At 50.0% G+C, this 13,973-nt stretch overlaps 1 protein-coding gene across 3 annotated transcripts in view; it reads right to left on the bottom strand.

Moving 5' to 3' along the window:
* TPCN1 (two pore segment channel 1) overlaps positions 1 to 13,435 on the bottom strand; it is a 64,883-nt gene extending 51,448 nt beyond the window's left edge. For 2 of the 3 annotated variants that reach the window (XM_060119655.1, XM_060119657.1), the window contains exons 1-2: positions 13,256 to 13,435; positions 10,562 to 10,798 (exon numbers count right to left, since the gene is read on the bottom strand). In XM_060119655.1, the coding sequence (XP_059975638.1) occupies positions 10,562 to 10,673 (112 nt within the window). In that variant the 5' untranslated portion in view covers positions 10,674 to 10,798; positions 13,256 to 13,435. The remainder of the gene's footprint in view (positions 1 to 10,561; positions 10,799 to 13,255) is intronic. The other variant, XM_060119656.1, reaches the window with a different exon arrangement.
* Between the last annotated feature and the right edge of the window lie 538 nt (positions 13,436 to 13,973).

Genomic DNA, 13,973 nt, shown 5'->3' with positions numbered 1-13,973 from the left:
TTTAAAGAAAAAAATAACAAATAAAATGCTGTCAGCATTCCAGGCTCTCCATAAAATAGGTCTACCTGCTCTGACCCCTCCCCTAATGAAAACGGCTAACATCCACCCAGTGCTCCTTCTGCTATAAGCCAGGCAATGTGCCTGTTTGAGGTACGCTGTCTTGGTTCAACCTTGGGACAGCCCTCTAAGGTAGTATTGTTATTAGTTTCCTTTTACAGATGAGGAAACCGAAGCTAAGCGACGTTATGTCAAGCGCCCAAGGTCCCAAGGCAGCAAATGGCAGAGCTAGACTCAAACTCGTCGTGTGCTCTTAACCACCCCATCTGCCCCAGCGCTCTCATCTCTGGCCTGCATGGGGAGGCTCGTACCCCCTCTTTCCTTCTGCCCAGGCATTCGGTCCTGTCCCCAGCATCCCCAACTCCCATCTGTGCCTACAACTCCACCTGGGACTTCCCTGGTGGCGCAGTGGCTGAGAATCCACCTGCCAATGCAGGGGAAATGGATTCAATCCCTGGTCCAGGAAGATCCCACATGCCGCGGAGCAGCTAAGCCCATGCACCTCAAGTACTGAGCCTGCGCTCTAGAGTCCGCAAGCCACAACTACTGAACCTGCGTGCCACAGCTACTGAAGCCCACGTGCCTAGAGCCCGTGCTCCGCAACAAGAGAAGCTACCATAATAAGAAGTCCGCACACAGCAACTAGAGAAAGCCCGTGCGCAGCAACGAAGACCCCATGTAGCCAAAAAAAAAAAAACTCCACCTGCCCACAGGCTGATCTGCTCCCTCAGCTGAGCCTTCACTGTCCTTTGTGCTCTCAACTCCTGCCACGGTGCCGTCCTATCAGAATTTACTGCCAGGGCTACAAACTCAAATGCCTGAAGGCACCAGGCAGGCAGCAAAGCTGGGGTGTGTGAGACGGCAGGTGCTGAGCCCTCACGCTGTGAACAACCATAATACCTGCTTAAAATACCATTCAGGCCGAACAAAAAAAGGTCCCATCATGTGCCTCGGCCAGCCCCCTGCCAACTGGTCTTGTCACCCATTTCCAACCACTCTTTGCAGGGCAGCCTGAGTGAATTTGCACACGCTCCCCTGAAATGTGACCGTGTCACTCCCCTGCTTAAAGCACTCTGGGACTTCTGCATCACCCTCAAGATGAAGTCCCACTCCTCAGCACGGCCCTGGAGGCGGAGAGACCCCCCCAAGATCTGGATCCAATCTCTCCTCCCCGCCCACCAGTCAAAGCGCCAGCCACGCCCACCCGTCCACACCAACTCTCTACACCTCTGCCCCCCCCCTTCCTTGAGATGGTCTTTCACTTCCAGCTTCCACTTCCTGCCTCCTGTTCATCTGCTCTTTAAACACTGAGCACAATCAGGCTTAATCTCTCTAAAGCCTTTCCTGATGTGCTCCCTCCCCAAATCAAGCAGACTGACTCTATCTCCTGCCCCAATATTTCACCTCCTTGGGAAAGCGCTTCCACCTCCCCTGCCCATCCTTACTCTCTCCTCCTCTAAATCCTTCCACGGTTACAATAAAAGCCACAAAAGTAGCACGTCATATACTCGTCTGTTTTACTGCCAACCAGACCATAAATCCTTCACGAGCCATAACTAGATCTGCTATGTTTCTGTGCCCTCCGCAACAGCACTTCTAAGCTCTGAAGAAATCCATGCCGGCCAGTTGAAAAACTACTTAGCTTTCCAGTTGACAAGATGACAACGATTCAAGAAAAAAAAGAATTAGAAGACGACTAGCTATTAAACTATTACTTATTTTTAAACTTTTAATGCCCACTTGAATCTTTATTACACATCTCAAAGTCAAAGCCAAAGAAAAAAAAAGAGTCCCATGATCAAATAGCTAAGAAAAGAGAAGAGGGACTTCCCTGGTGGTCCAGTGGTAAAGAATCCGCCTGCCAATGCAGGGGACGCGGGTTCGATCCCTGGTCAGGGAACTGGGATCCCACATGCCGCAGGACAACTAAGCCCACGCTCCACAACTATGGAGCTTGCATGCCTCAACGAGAGAGCCTGCGTGTCGCAACGAAGAGCCCACATGCCGCAACTAAGACCCTACACAGCCGTAAATAAATAAATAATAAAATAAATCTTAAAAAAAGAGAGAAGACAGTCTTAAAGTTGGATGCAGATAAGAAAGAAGGAGCAAAGGGCACTCCCACAGAGAGGGTATCAGGTGAACTGCAACCCAGAGGAAGCAAGGAATAAACAGAAAAGAAAGATGGAGGGGATCCCGGGAGATGTGCCCACCTGCTCTGTCCTCCCACCTCACCTGCCTGGCCTGGCTCGACCAGGGATCGAACCCGCGCCCCCTGCGGTGGAAGCGCGGAGTCTTAACCCACTGGACCACCAGGAAAGTCCCGAAATCCGGTCTTTCTTTAGGTGAAGCATGCAGAGGCACAGAAAAGTTTTCCCCCAGCCAGTTCTGAATCTCATGGAACGGCATCCAAAGGTGAAGAACCTCTCCGAGGCCACGGAGAGCACGTCCGTTGGTTCTGTACTGTTTCCTTATTTTGAAGGAGTTCGTTCTGAACAGAAAACAAAGGCTGAACAGGTAGGTTCTATGTCGTAAAGTGGCAGCCGCTGACTAGATTTTACTCAGCTGGCTGTTTGAGAAATGTGAAACGGCTGCTGATATGTAAAAGTCAGAAGGCTTCCGATGAAAAGCGTAGGTTTTCATTTCTCTGAAAACACTGGAAAATGTAGTCACGAGCAGCCCGTGAGCCTCCCTGGTAACGAATGGCCAGACGGAAGTAGCAGCCAGCCCACCAGACAGCACGTGCGCTCCCCAGCGTGTCCCCGGCCCACCCGGGCCCAGGGCAGCCACGTGCTCAGGCACTTCCTACAAGGTCACTTCAGCTGAACCATAGCCTCTCAAGTGCTTTGAGTAGAGAAAGAGCCATACGTTTTTATGAGTAGATAAGTACCTCCAACAAAAAGCAAACACAGCAAAGGGGGTCACCAGTGCAAAAGGCAACCCAAGCCCTGATGGCCTGAATCAGTTCTCCTGTCCAGGGACACCCTCCAGGCAAGTGATGATAGGGGGTCACCTGCCCCTGGGAACCCGTGACCTCAGGGGATGGCTCTCCTTGGCCACCCCAGCTGGCCTTTTGAGTCTCGTGCCCTGCTCCAAGGCTGGTCCTCCTTTGCCCTTCCTTTCCCAAATCTTGACTCCTATGAATTCCCATTTTCAGCCCAAACTGTCTTGTTCCAGCCACCATGATGTAAAGTTTAGCCAAATGCCTGTGCACTGGAAAAGGGCGTACACTGAGGAGAAAGCTGCGTGAAGCTGTGGCTGTCCTTTGTGGTCTGTTGTTTTTTCACTTGCCCGTCTTTTCTAGTTTCTCAGTGATGACCCGATACCACGTGTACAATGAAACTCCCGTAAGTTTGGCTGTTTTTATAACAGGAAAGGGAGTTCCAGGTACGGAGCTCCAATCGAGAATACCATGCCTTGCAGGAAATAAAAAGTTTAACTGAAAAAAAAAGAGATGAAGGTAGAGATATCATAGAAACCAACTTCCTTTTCGAAAAGAAACTCTGGCCTAAAGTTCTACCTCTTGCACAAAGCTTTACTTCCTGGTGTGCAGCACATCAGCTCAGAACCTGAGTTCCCGAATCAGAAGACCTGGGTTCCAATGCTGCGGCCGACACTTCCTGGCTGTGTGACCCTGGGTAAGTTTCGACCTCTCAGAGTGTCAGTTTCCTCTTCCGTCAGATGCAGATGCTGAACCGACCGCACAGATATTCTGGGAGGACCCAATGATTGAGACGGCACATGTAAAGTGCTTTCAGACGCTGCCTGGCACATGATAGGGGCTCAATACCCATAAGCCATTATTATTATTTTATTTATTTATTTATTTTGGCTGCATTGGGTCTCCGTCGCTGCACGCAGGCTTTCTCTAGTTGTGGCGAGCAGGGGCTACTCTTGGTTGTGGTGCGTGGGCTTCTCATTGCGGTGGCTCTCTTGTTGTAGATCACGGGCTCTAGGCGCCCAGGCTTCAGCAGTTGTGGCTCGTGGGCTCTACAGCGCAGGCTCAGTAGTTGTGGCGCACGGGCTTAGTTGCTCTGCGGCATGTGGGAATCTTCCCGGACCAGGGATCGAACCCATGTCCCCTGCATTGGCAGGCGGATTCTTAACCACTGCACCACCAGGGAAGTCCTGAGCCATTATTTTTATTGTGAATGACCTTACTCAGTTTGGACTGATGGGGAGAGAAGGGAGTCAGGAAATGTTCAAATCAGGGAAGTCACCCAGCAAGGGGAGTCCTGTGGACTCCCTGAGCATGAAGGTGGGATGGGGATGGTCCTGGGACCAATGTCCCTCCTGGGGGCTTGATCGCTTGCTGCCTCCTCTGGGTTTCCTTCCAGGGCCACCGTGCTGTGATTCGCAAGGCAGCCCCGGGGGCGGGCACTGCAGCCAGGGGCCATCAGAGCCCTCCCACGTTCCCTCCCTGACTTGGAGGCTGAGAAGTTGAGTGTTCTGCGTCATGAAGTGCTCCTGGAGCAAATGGGAACTCAGACCCCCTCAGGCGACGGGTAAAGAGCAGTTCAGCAGCCGCTCCAGCCTGCGCCCAGCTGCCACGACTGCCATTTTGACACGGTAGCTTTCGGCGTGCGGAGGGGAGAGATGGCATTTCATGGCGGGGGGCCTGAGGGAACAGACAGGATCCCCCATGAAGACTCGGAGGGTGGAGGAAGCGAAAGGCTTCAAGTGTGGGTTACGAGGCTGGAACCCAGCAGGCCGGATGCTTGCTCATTTTAATTGGTGCCTCCGCCGGCCTGGTGACACAGGCATTCTGCCTTGGCGAGGCCCTAGGAAAGCCAGGGGACCAACTCCGGCGGAGCCAAAAGCCCAAGCTCCCTGGGAAGCTGTGAACATCTAACTGCTGTTCGGTCTCCAGTTGCCATGCTGCTTTTGCTTCCCAGCTTGGCAGTGACCACCTGCTGTGCCAGGAGTGGGCCAAAAAAGGATTCAGATCTTGGCCTGGGTTCAGCATCCCCGCTCATGCACTATGATCTTCCAGAGAAGAAGCCTAGTCTCTGGTCATGACAATAACGCCGATGACTGGCTGAGCACTTACCATGGGCATCACACACGTGATCTCACTAAATCCCCACGATAACTCTACTGGAAGATACTATCATGATCCCACCCTATAGATGAGGAGGCTGAGGCTTAGAGATGCTAAGTTCCATACTCAGCTGGGATTGGAAGCCTGCAGCTTGACTCCAGACCCCGAATGCTTAACCATTCCACCACCCAGGGTATCACAAGTGACAAAAGCTACCCAAGTCCTTGGGCTTTATTTATCGTTTGGCAAGTATGCTGGGGAAGCTTGGTCAGGGAAAGAACAGACACAGATTTCTGTGATGGAGCACCGACCTTGGGGTTGGTCACCCCTGGGAATACAGCCCCACTGCTCTATCCCAGCTCATGTTGGCTACATCTGCCCTGAGGCCAACAGCTCTGGCCCACCTTGGCTAAGACAGGTGTCAGCTGGCTCTGGCTGCAGGAAAACTCTGGAAAAGGAGCCAGGGTGCCTGCCATGTGTTGGCCCCTGCAAATGGGCAGTGGCCCTCCACCTTGTACTGGGTCCCAGGTTAACTCCTGAGGATACATTAGGCATAGGGGCAAAGGAGGGGGAGGGGGTCCTCTGCTCTATCCCCTTAGGCCTTATCCCTGCATGGCCTGTCACCAGAAAGCCATGGACCACCAGCACCAAAGTAGCACATGAGACAAAGTGCCCTCCTCAAGCCTCAGCCACCGCCTTGCCCACAATCCTTTTATCACCCAGAAAAGGCCGACAGTACAGGCCCATCTTAGGCAGCTGCTGGGTTTAAAGGCAGTGAGGAGGCAAAAGCTGAGTGTGACGAGAATTCCCCTGGAAAATCCCTTGTGTTGCCCACAATATTCAGACTCTATGGTCTAGAGATGGTCCAGACCGCTGACTGATGCGCAGTGCAGACAGCGGGCTATCTCCAAACTGCACTGTCAAATGCCAACCCCGCTGACTATTTTCAAGGTTATTCCTAATTCCATGCTTTAAATACCTTTGCTCATACCTGCCTCCTTTATCAACCTGACATCCCCTGCCTGTGAGTCATTCATTAGCATTTCAGCAGCTACTCTTATAGCCCAGAGATGTCTGAGTCCTGGATAAAATCCATCCTTTCCCATATAAGGAAAAACAAATCCAAACCCTCCAGTTTCCTTTAGGGATAATTCCCCAGCATTGATCATCCCTAGCATAGGGTCAAAGGGCACAGGCTGCACAGCCAGATTCCTGGGGACCGCATCTAAGGAAAAGGCAGGAGTGTTATGGGCTGAATTGTGTCCCCCCCTAAAATTTCTATGTTGAAGTCCCAACCCCCAGGGCCTCAGAATGTGACTGTATTCAGAGATAGAGCCTTTAAAGAGGTAATTAAGGTAAAATGAGGTCATATGGGTGAGCCCTAATCCAATAGGACAGGTATCCTTATAAGAAGAGATTAGGACACAGACACACAAGCTGAGGCCACAGTGAGAAGGCAACTGTCCAAGAGCCAAGGAGAGAGGCCTCAGACAAACCAACCCTGCTGACACCCTGATCTTGGACTTCCAGCCTCCAGAACTGTGACACAATACATTTCCATTGCTGAAGTACCCCCCCCCGCCCCCTTCGGTGGAATTCTGTCATGGCAGCCCGAGCACACTCAGACAGGGAGTGTGTGGTACATAGCCAGAGGAAAGCACCAGTGACCGCTGCTGGGTCACGGCAGAGGCCCAGGCTCAATCAAGGCACACACCCTCAGAGAGCTGGCTTACGTATCCTCAGGAGTTAACCTGGGACCCAGTACAAGGTGGAGGGCCACTGCCCATTTGCAGGGGCCAACACATGGCAGAGTTCTCAGCGGCAGTCGTGCCCACATAGCTGCCAATTCTGCTGAAGGCCTCTGTCTACATTCTTTTTTCGTTTTTTTAAATTGGAACTTGTATGTTTTATTTATAAAAATGATAACAGAAACTTTCTTACTTTTTAAAGACTATTATTAAGTACCCTGCATTTAGTTTTCTTTAGAGAAATGCTACTTTTCAAGGATTTTGTTTTTATAAAATTTTCTTCTCTTCCCTTCTGTCTGCATACTGCCAACGCCTTAACACCTCAAGGGTTTCTATCAGCCACAGACCGCTGGCAATGATGCCAGCCCCCAGGACAATCAGCTGTGCTGGGAGTGATGAGACTCCAACCGCTGGTGAACAGAGGCAGGACGGGCTGCTGTCCACCTCTGACTGGACCCTCAGACAGCCCCTCCCATGAGCTACCAGGCCTCAGAGACCCAACTAGGCTTATTTGGACCATGACTTGTTGAGTGCCTGCATACGGTAGGCATCAAGCTAGGTGATGCACAGATGAATGAACACTTGGGGCCTCGGAGGTGATCAGATGGTTAAACAAGTCATTTCCGCACAGTAAGTAGCCGTAATAATGGAAGCCTAGACCAGATACCAAAGCAGAAAAGGGTGAGTAATTAGCCCCATCGGGAACAGGAGGTTCAGTGAAGGCTTCAAAGAGATGGGATTATCAGCAGGATTGTCAAGACAGCGCTGAAGCTCATGAGTAAACAAGAGCCTGGGGAAAGCATGCCAGACAGTTACCAGCAAGGCGGAGAGGTTTAAGAATATACCAGGGGGGCTTCCCTGGTGGCGCAGTGGTTAAGAATCTGCCTGCCAATGCAGGGGACACGGGTTCGAGCCCTGGTCCGGGAAGATCCCACATGCTGCGGAGCAACTAAGCCCGTGCGCCACAACTACTGAGCCCGCATGCCATACTACTGAAGCCCACGTGCCTAGAGCCTGTGCTCCACAACAAGAAGCCCGCGCACCGCAACGAAGAGTAGCCCCCGCTCGCTGCAACTAGAGAAAAGCCCTCGCACAGAGATGAAGACCCAACACAGCCAAAAATAAATTAAAAAAAAAAAAATCAGTAGCCCTGAAAAAATTAAAAAAAAAAAAAAAAAAAAAAAAGAATATACCAGGGATTCCGAGAACTAGAATTGTGGGTTAAAGCAGGAAATGGGACTGGTCAGGCAAGAAGGCACTAGAACACACATATGCTGGCTAAGGAGCATGGCCGTCATCCTGTAAGGGACAGGAAGGTCCTAGGGGCGGCAAGCTGGGGAAATTACAGGCAGACCTCAGAGATATTGCGGGTTCAGTTCCAGACCACTGCGATCAAATGAATATCACAATAAAGTGAGTCACATGAAGTTTTTGGTTTCCCAGTGCATATAAAAGTTATGTCTACACTATACTGTAGTCTATTAATTATGCAATAGCATTATGCTAAAAAACAATGCATACACCTTAATGAAAAAATACTTTGTTGCTAAAAAATGCTAACCATGGGACTTCCCTGGTGGCGTAGTGATTAAGAATCTGCCTGCCAATGCAGGGGACATGGGTTCGAGCCCTGTGTGACCACAACAATGATCAGGAGTCCAATTTAGAACCTTGAGCCTGGCTATTTCCAGAATGATCCACACCCTGTGCACATCAACCACCTTCCCTACAGTCCATTCCCTCATTGGCGATGGACTTAACTGCTCCCCTCACTAGGGGGTATCCTACTCTGAAGCTGAGACAATGTCACATTCATTTACATCCCTTTCCCCAAAGCACCTTACATGGTGGTGTTAGAGGGAAGATCAGAGAGACACTGCTGCTTGCTAGCTGTGTGACCTTGGACAAGTTACTTAACCTCTCTGAGGCTTTGCTTCCCCAGTAAATATGGATAATAACAATTATCCTTAGGTTTATGATGAAATAATATATGTAAATGCTAAGGACCAGCACTCACACTCATTGAGGGCTTGTGAAGGAGGAAGAGGAGAGGGAGGAGGGGAGGAGGAGGAAAAAGGGAAGAAGAGGAGGGGAAGGAACTTTGGGGTCAGTCCTCAGTTCAAATCTTTGCTCAGCCGCTTGCTTGGCTGTGTGACATCAGGCAAGCTCCTTAACCTCTCTGACTCTCAGTTTTCCAGTTTTCTCCTCCGTAAACTAGGGATAATACTGTCTACCTTGCAAAAAGGATCTTAGTTAGGATAACAGATAAGAAAGAGCCTGAGGGGAGGGGGAAGGGTAAGCTGTGACAAAGTGAGAGAGTGGCATGGACATATATACACTACCAAACGTAAAACAGATAGCTAGTGGGAAGCAGCCGCATAGCACAGGGAGATCAGCTCGGTGGTTTGTGACCACCTAGAGGGGTGGGATAGGGAGGGTGGGAGGGAGGGAGATGCAAGAGGGAGGGGATATGGGAACATATGTATATGTATAGCTGATTCACTGTGTCATAAAGCAGAAACTAACACACCATTGTAAAGCAATTATACTCCAATAAAGATGTTAAAAAAAAAAAAAAAAAAAAAGAGCCTGACACTTAGTTTGCCAACGCTAGGGTATTTAAGAAGTGGGCCTGAAATCACAGCCACTGATTTCTTGGTCCTGAATGGCACTTAGGGAAAAATCTGGTCTACTTTCTAATCTTCCTCGATCACCCAGCTCTGCCACTCTGGATGGGTGCACACGCTAAAGCAAAGAGAGGCCAGTTTAGAGGGAGCCAGGCCTCCCACTGCACTCCCATCCACGGGAACAATGCTGTCCTTCACCACTTCCAAGGGGAGGCTGTTAAGCTCCCTGCAAGCCAACTGCGTTCTCTCTGGACAAAGGAGATGGGAGAGCCAGGCTTATCTTTCCCTGGACCCAAGCAATACCCCTGGCTCAACAGTATGGCTTGTGGGTAGAATTTCCATCTGCTAAGGAGACCCTAAAGCACTAGCCCCTGACATCTTAGGACCCTCCATAAAAGGCAAGTTATTTTAAGCCTCTCTTGGACCCAAGGTCTGAGCAAACGAAGCAAATGGCTTCGGGACAGGAAAGGTTTTTAAGGCCTCTCGTTCTGCCAGAAACACACTTAAAATCTAAAAAATTTAAAGCTCACAACCTCTCGCGGGTGCACTTTGTGCTGCTGGGATTTGGTTTAGAGGAAGACAAAGCAAAACCCCAAACCCTCAAATCAATGGATCACGACAAATGCTTGCCCCCTTCCACCCTGTCCTGGGCAGTACAGGGACTGAGTGCCAGTGGGGAGAAGCAGTCAACTCCACTTTCCTGCCAAAGATCAGGCAGACGGGGACCAATGTTGAAATCTGTTTCTTTTTTTAACAAGGAATGGGGCAGGGAAGCTAGCCAAGGAGCAGGTTTGCCTGAGGTCCCCACCAAGCATCCATGAACAAAACCTGGGTACCACCGGCGCAAGAGAGGGGAGGCGCTATGGGAAGCAGGGCAGGCTAGTCCCGGAAAGCACCCCTAAATTGAGGGTGCAGGATTAGGACCCCACAGGATTAGTCTCCCAGTAGTTTCTGTGTCAGAACTTGGGAGTCAAACGTGGGGTCAGGCATTCAGGTACATGCATCTACCATCAGAGCACCAAGCCCACAACTCATCCCCTGAAACAGAAAAGCTGCACCCCCTCCCCCAGCCCACCCTACCATCTTACTTCTGCTGGGCAGATCCTCTTGGCCCAGGCCGTTGGAGGGAGCCAGCAGGGTGCTACCACCCTCATCCAAGGTCAGGATGAGGGGAACGTCGTCATCTAAACTCACGGCCATGTTCTCCTCTCCTATAGCCCTCAGGGTGTGATGTCCAGAGCTTTAAATAGTCTCTTCTTTGAGCTCCAGTTCAAAGCCACTGGCCCAGAGGTGCTTCTTAGAAACTCCTCCATCAGTGGCATCTTCTAGGGTTTGGGGGATTAAAAAAACAAAAAAGGACAATTATCAAAATACAACCACTACTGATGAAAATGTTCTGGAATTAGATAGTGGTGATGGTTGCATAACCTTACAAATATACTAAAGACCAAAGAATGGTACCCTTTAAGATGTAAGATGATGGATCTTATAGTAATGTGAATTGTATTTCAATAAAAAAGAGTATTGCAGTATAATAGCACTAAAATTCTGTGTAAGATTAAATACTGAAAAGTTAAGGGTAATTATGTTTGCAGATTGGGATTATGGCTAATATGTTCCCCCTCTACCCTTCATAATCCTTGTTTGTGTGTGAGTTTCATAGAGGTTTTAAAGACTTAAAAATATATATACATATACAACCATTCAAATAATAGTAGTTAATACTCAGAGAACGCTTACTATATGCTGGGGCTCTTCTAGCAATTTTTAAGTAAAGCTGATTGAAACTCTGTAATAGATAAGTAGGATTATTATCCCCCATTACAGAGCGGGGAACTTAAGGCTTAATTTAGAGAAGATAAGTAATTTACTTGTTCAAGAACCCACAGCTGGAAAGTCAAGCTTTGAACTACGCAATCTGACTCCAGACCTGTGTTCCCCGCCAGCATACTACAATTCCTCCATGTCCCAGCCCTGGTATTTAGGCAGCACTTAGCTCCAATGACCTATAAAGAGTTAGTGTGCCAGGTCATCTAGATTTGCCCATATCACTCTTATTATTCTCCTAGATTTAGGTATTTGGGGAGGAAGGGGAAGAGACTAGAATATTTTTTAAAGTGATGTCCGGAGTCACACAGCAAAAACACTCATTCTGAACTCCCAATTCAAAACGGTCAGAACTAGCCTGTTACAGTTCCTATTTATAAACATTCCCATTTCCGCTGAGGAAGACCAAAAGAAAAGCAAACACTCAGCAGATCTAACAGCAGACCTTTGAACTTGAAAACAGCAGCAGGTTCCTTCCTCAAACTGCTGTATTCTGGTCTCGATCAAGTTTGCCTCCAAACTAACCCACTGAATGGCAACCCATCAATTTACTTCCTTCACGAATCACCAGGACAATCCAGGGCAGGCCCCTGTGCGTCAATATCTTCTTAAAATTAGGCAGTAAAAGTGAGCATCATTCTTTGCTGCTAAGCCTGTAGTGGTCTGCCCAGTAAACTTCCTGCGAGGTTTTTTTTTTAAGTTTCCTCCAGATCTGGGGATTAATTTCACTTTTAAATCTCAGTAGTGGGAAGACAGAAAAGGAAATTCCAAATGAGATGTTACCATTTGGCTGTCTTAAGCATTATATGTTTTTTTTTTTCTTTTTGGCTTAACTTTTTATCACAGCTATTTTCAAACACACTCAAACGTAGAGAGAATACATAAATGAACTTCCTTGTGTTGATCACTCAGCTTTGACAATTATTAACATCTTGTCATTCTCTCCCGTATTTACTGTGAAGGCTGGAGAGTCTGTTAACTTTCTCAACTCATCAAGAAGAGCTTTTTTAATTGTATCATTGTTACCAAAATAGCTACTGGTTTTTATTTTAACTGTATAATATACGACTGGTTGCTTGCAATGCATGCATTAGTTCTGTGGCTCTCAGACGGGGTGATTCCCCCGCCACACACACACATTAGCAATGTATGGAGACATTTCTGATTGTCACAAGTAGGGGATAATAGTAGGTAGAGGCCAGGGATGCCTGGAAACATCCTACCATACACAGGTGAGACCCACCACAACATAGAAATATGTGGCTCAAAATGTGAATAGTGCTGCTGTTAGGAAATCTTACTTAGCTAATGTCCTCACTTCACAGACGAGGAAACTGAGGCTTAGCAGGGTTAACTTAACCTGCTTCTTGTAAATAAACAGCAGGGAAGTGATAGAGTCCAGATTTCAACCCAGGAAGTCTGAATTCAGGGACCCTCCCCACTTAACCATTACCCTTCATCTCTTCCCAGACGGTCCCCTCATCTGAATTCAAACCCGTATTTTACAGAGAGGGAAAAGTGAGGCCCAGAGGAGAGAAGGGACTTGCCCAGGGTCACAGTGCTTCTCCCTCTGTTGAGGAGCCAGAAGGGAAGGGTCACCCCTAGGGGCAGGTCCTAGGGAAAGAGGGCAGGCAGGCTCTTGCGGGGTGGGTCGCCTGAGGGCGCCAGGGAGACAAGCAGACGAGGGAGGAGGGTAACGAAGAGGAGTGCGGGCGCCTGCTCCACGTGCTCGTCCTTGCGCCCCTCCTCCCCGCCCCGGGCTTCCCCGGGCGATCCCTACGCTGGGGTCTCCGCGACCAGGGCTGGAGGGAGAGAAAAGCGGCGATGACGTCCCCGCAGGCCCTCTTGGCCCAACCTGCCCTCCTCCCACGTTCCAATGCCCTCACTCCGAGCCCCCTGACCCCTGACCCCTGCCCTCTCCATCAGGCCAACCCTCACACCCCTTGAATTCTTACATGCGCCGCCCCAGCAACCCGGACCGCGCGCCGGGGTCCGCACCGCGCAGCCCAGTCCTCCGGCGCCGCCGCCAAAGCCACGAGCCCGGAGCTGTTGCAGCTGTGGCAGCCGCCGCAGCCACCGCCACTTCAGCCGCTGCCACCACGGCAGCTGCGCCAGCTCTCCCATCCACCGCCTACTGCCCCTTCCACCCCACCTGCCCCGCCCCATTTTCCCTTCACCGCTGCCTATTGGCTACCTCGGCTGTTATGGTGAGCTCTGATTGGTCAAGTCTTACGTCCTTCCCCAGTTCTTGCCTGCTGCTAATGCAGGACTCCATGCCTCCCTCCTTGAGAAGGGGCGGGACGAAGAAGCTCCGCCCCTTTCCCTTCCGTTTCTCCCCGCCTTACTCGGTCAGCCCAACCCAGAGGGAGGCCCGAGTCTTCCAATTGGTGGAGAGTTATAGAGACGGTGCTCCTGATTGGTCAGTCCTCAGGAGGTGGAACGAACTGAGCGGAATAAGGAATTTAATGGTGAAAGAGAAAGTCAATCAGACGCTGAGTCCCGCCTTCTGAGATTGGCCGGTAACCTAGCAACGCAGGCACCTCGGTAGTTACCACAGATAGAAAAACCTGAAGCCCTCCGAGCAGGTGAATGACTTTGTGGGGAAGGGCTGGGAATGATGAAGAGATGTTGAATGGGGTCTAGCCCTCTATCCTTTGGCTCTCTGAGGAATCA

The sequence above is a fragment of the Mesoplodon densirostris genome, chromosome 15 (genome assembly GCF_025265405.1).
Source record: "Mesoplodon densirostris isolate mMesDen1 chromosome 15, mMesDen1 primary haplotype, whole genome shotgun sequence".
NCBI classification, from domain to species: domain Eukaryota; kingdom Metazoa; phylum Chordata; class Mammalia; order Artiodactyla; family Ziphiidae; genus Mesoplodon; species Mesoplodon densirostris.
This window is presented reverse-complemented; position numbering and strand designations above follow the sequence as displayed.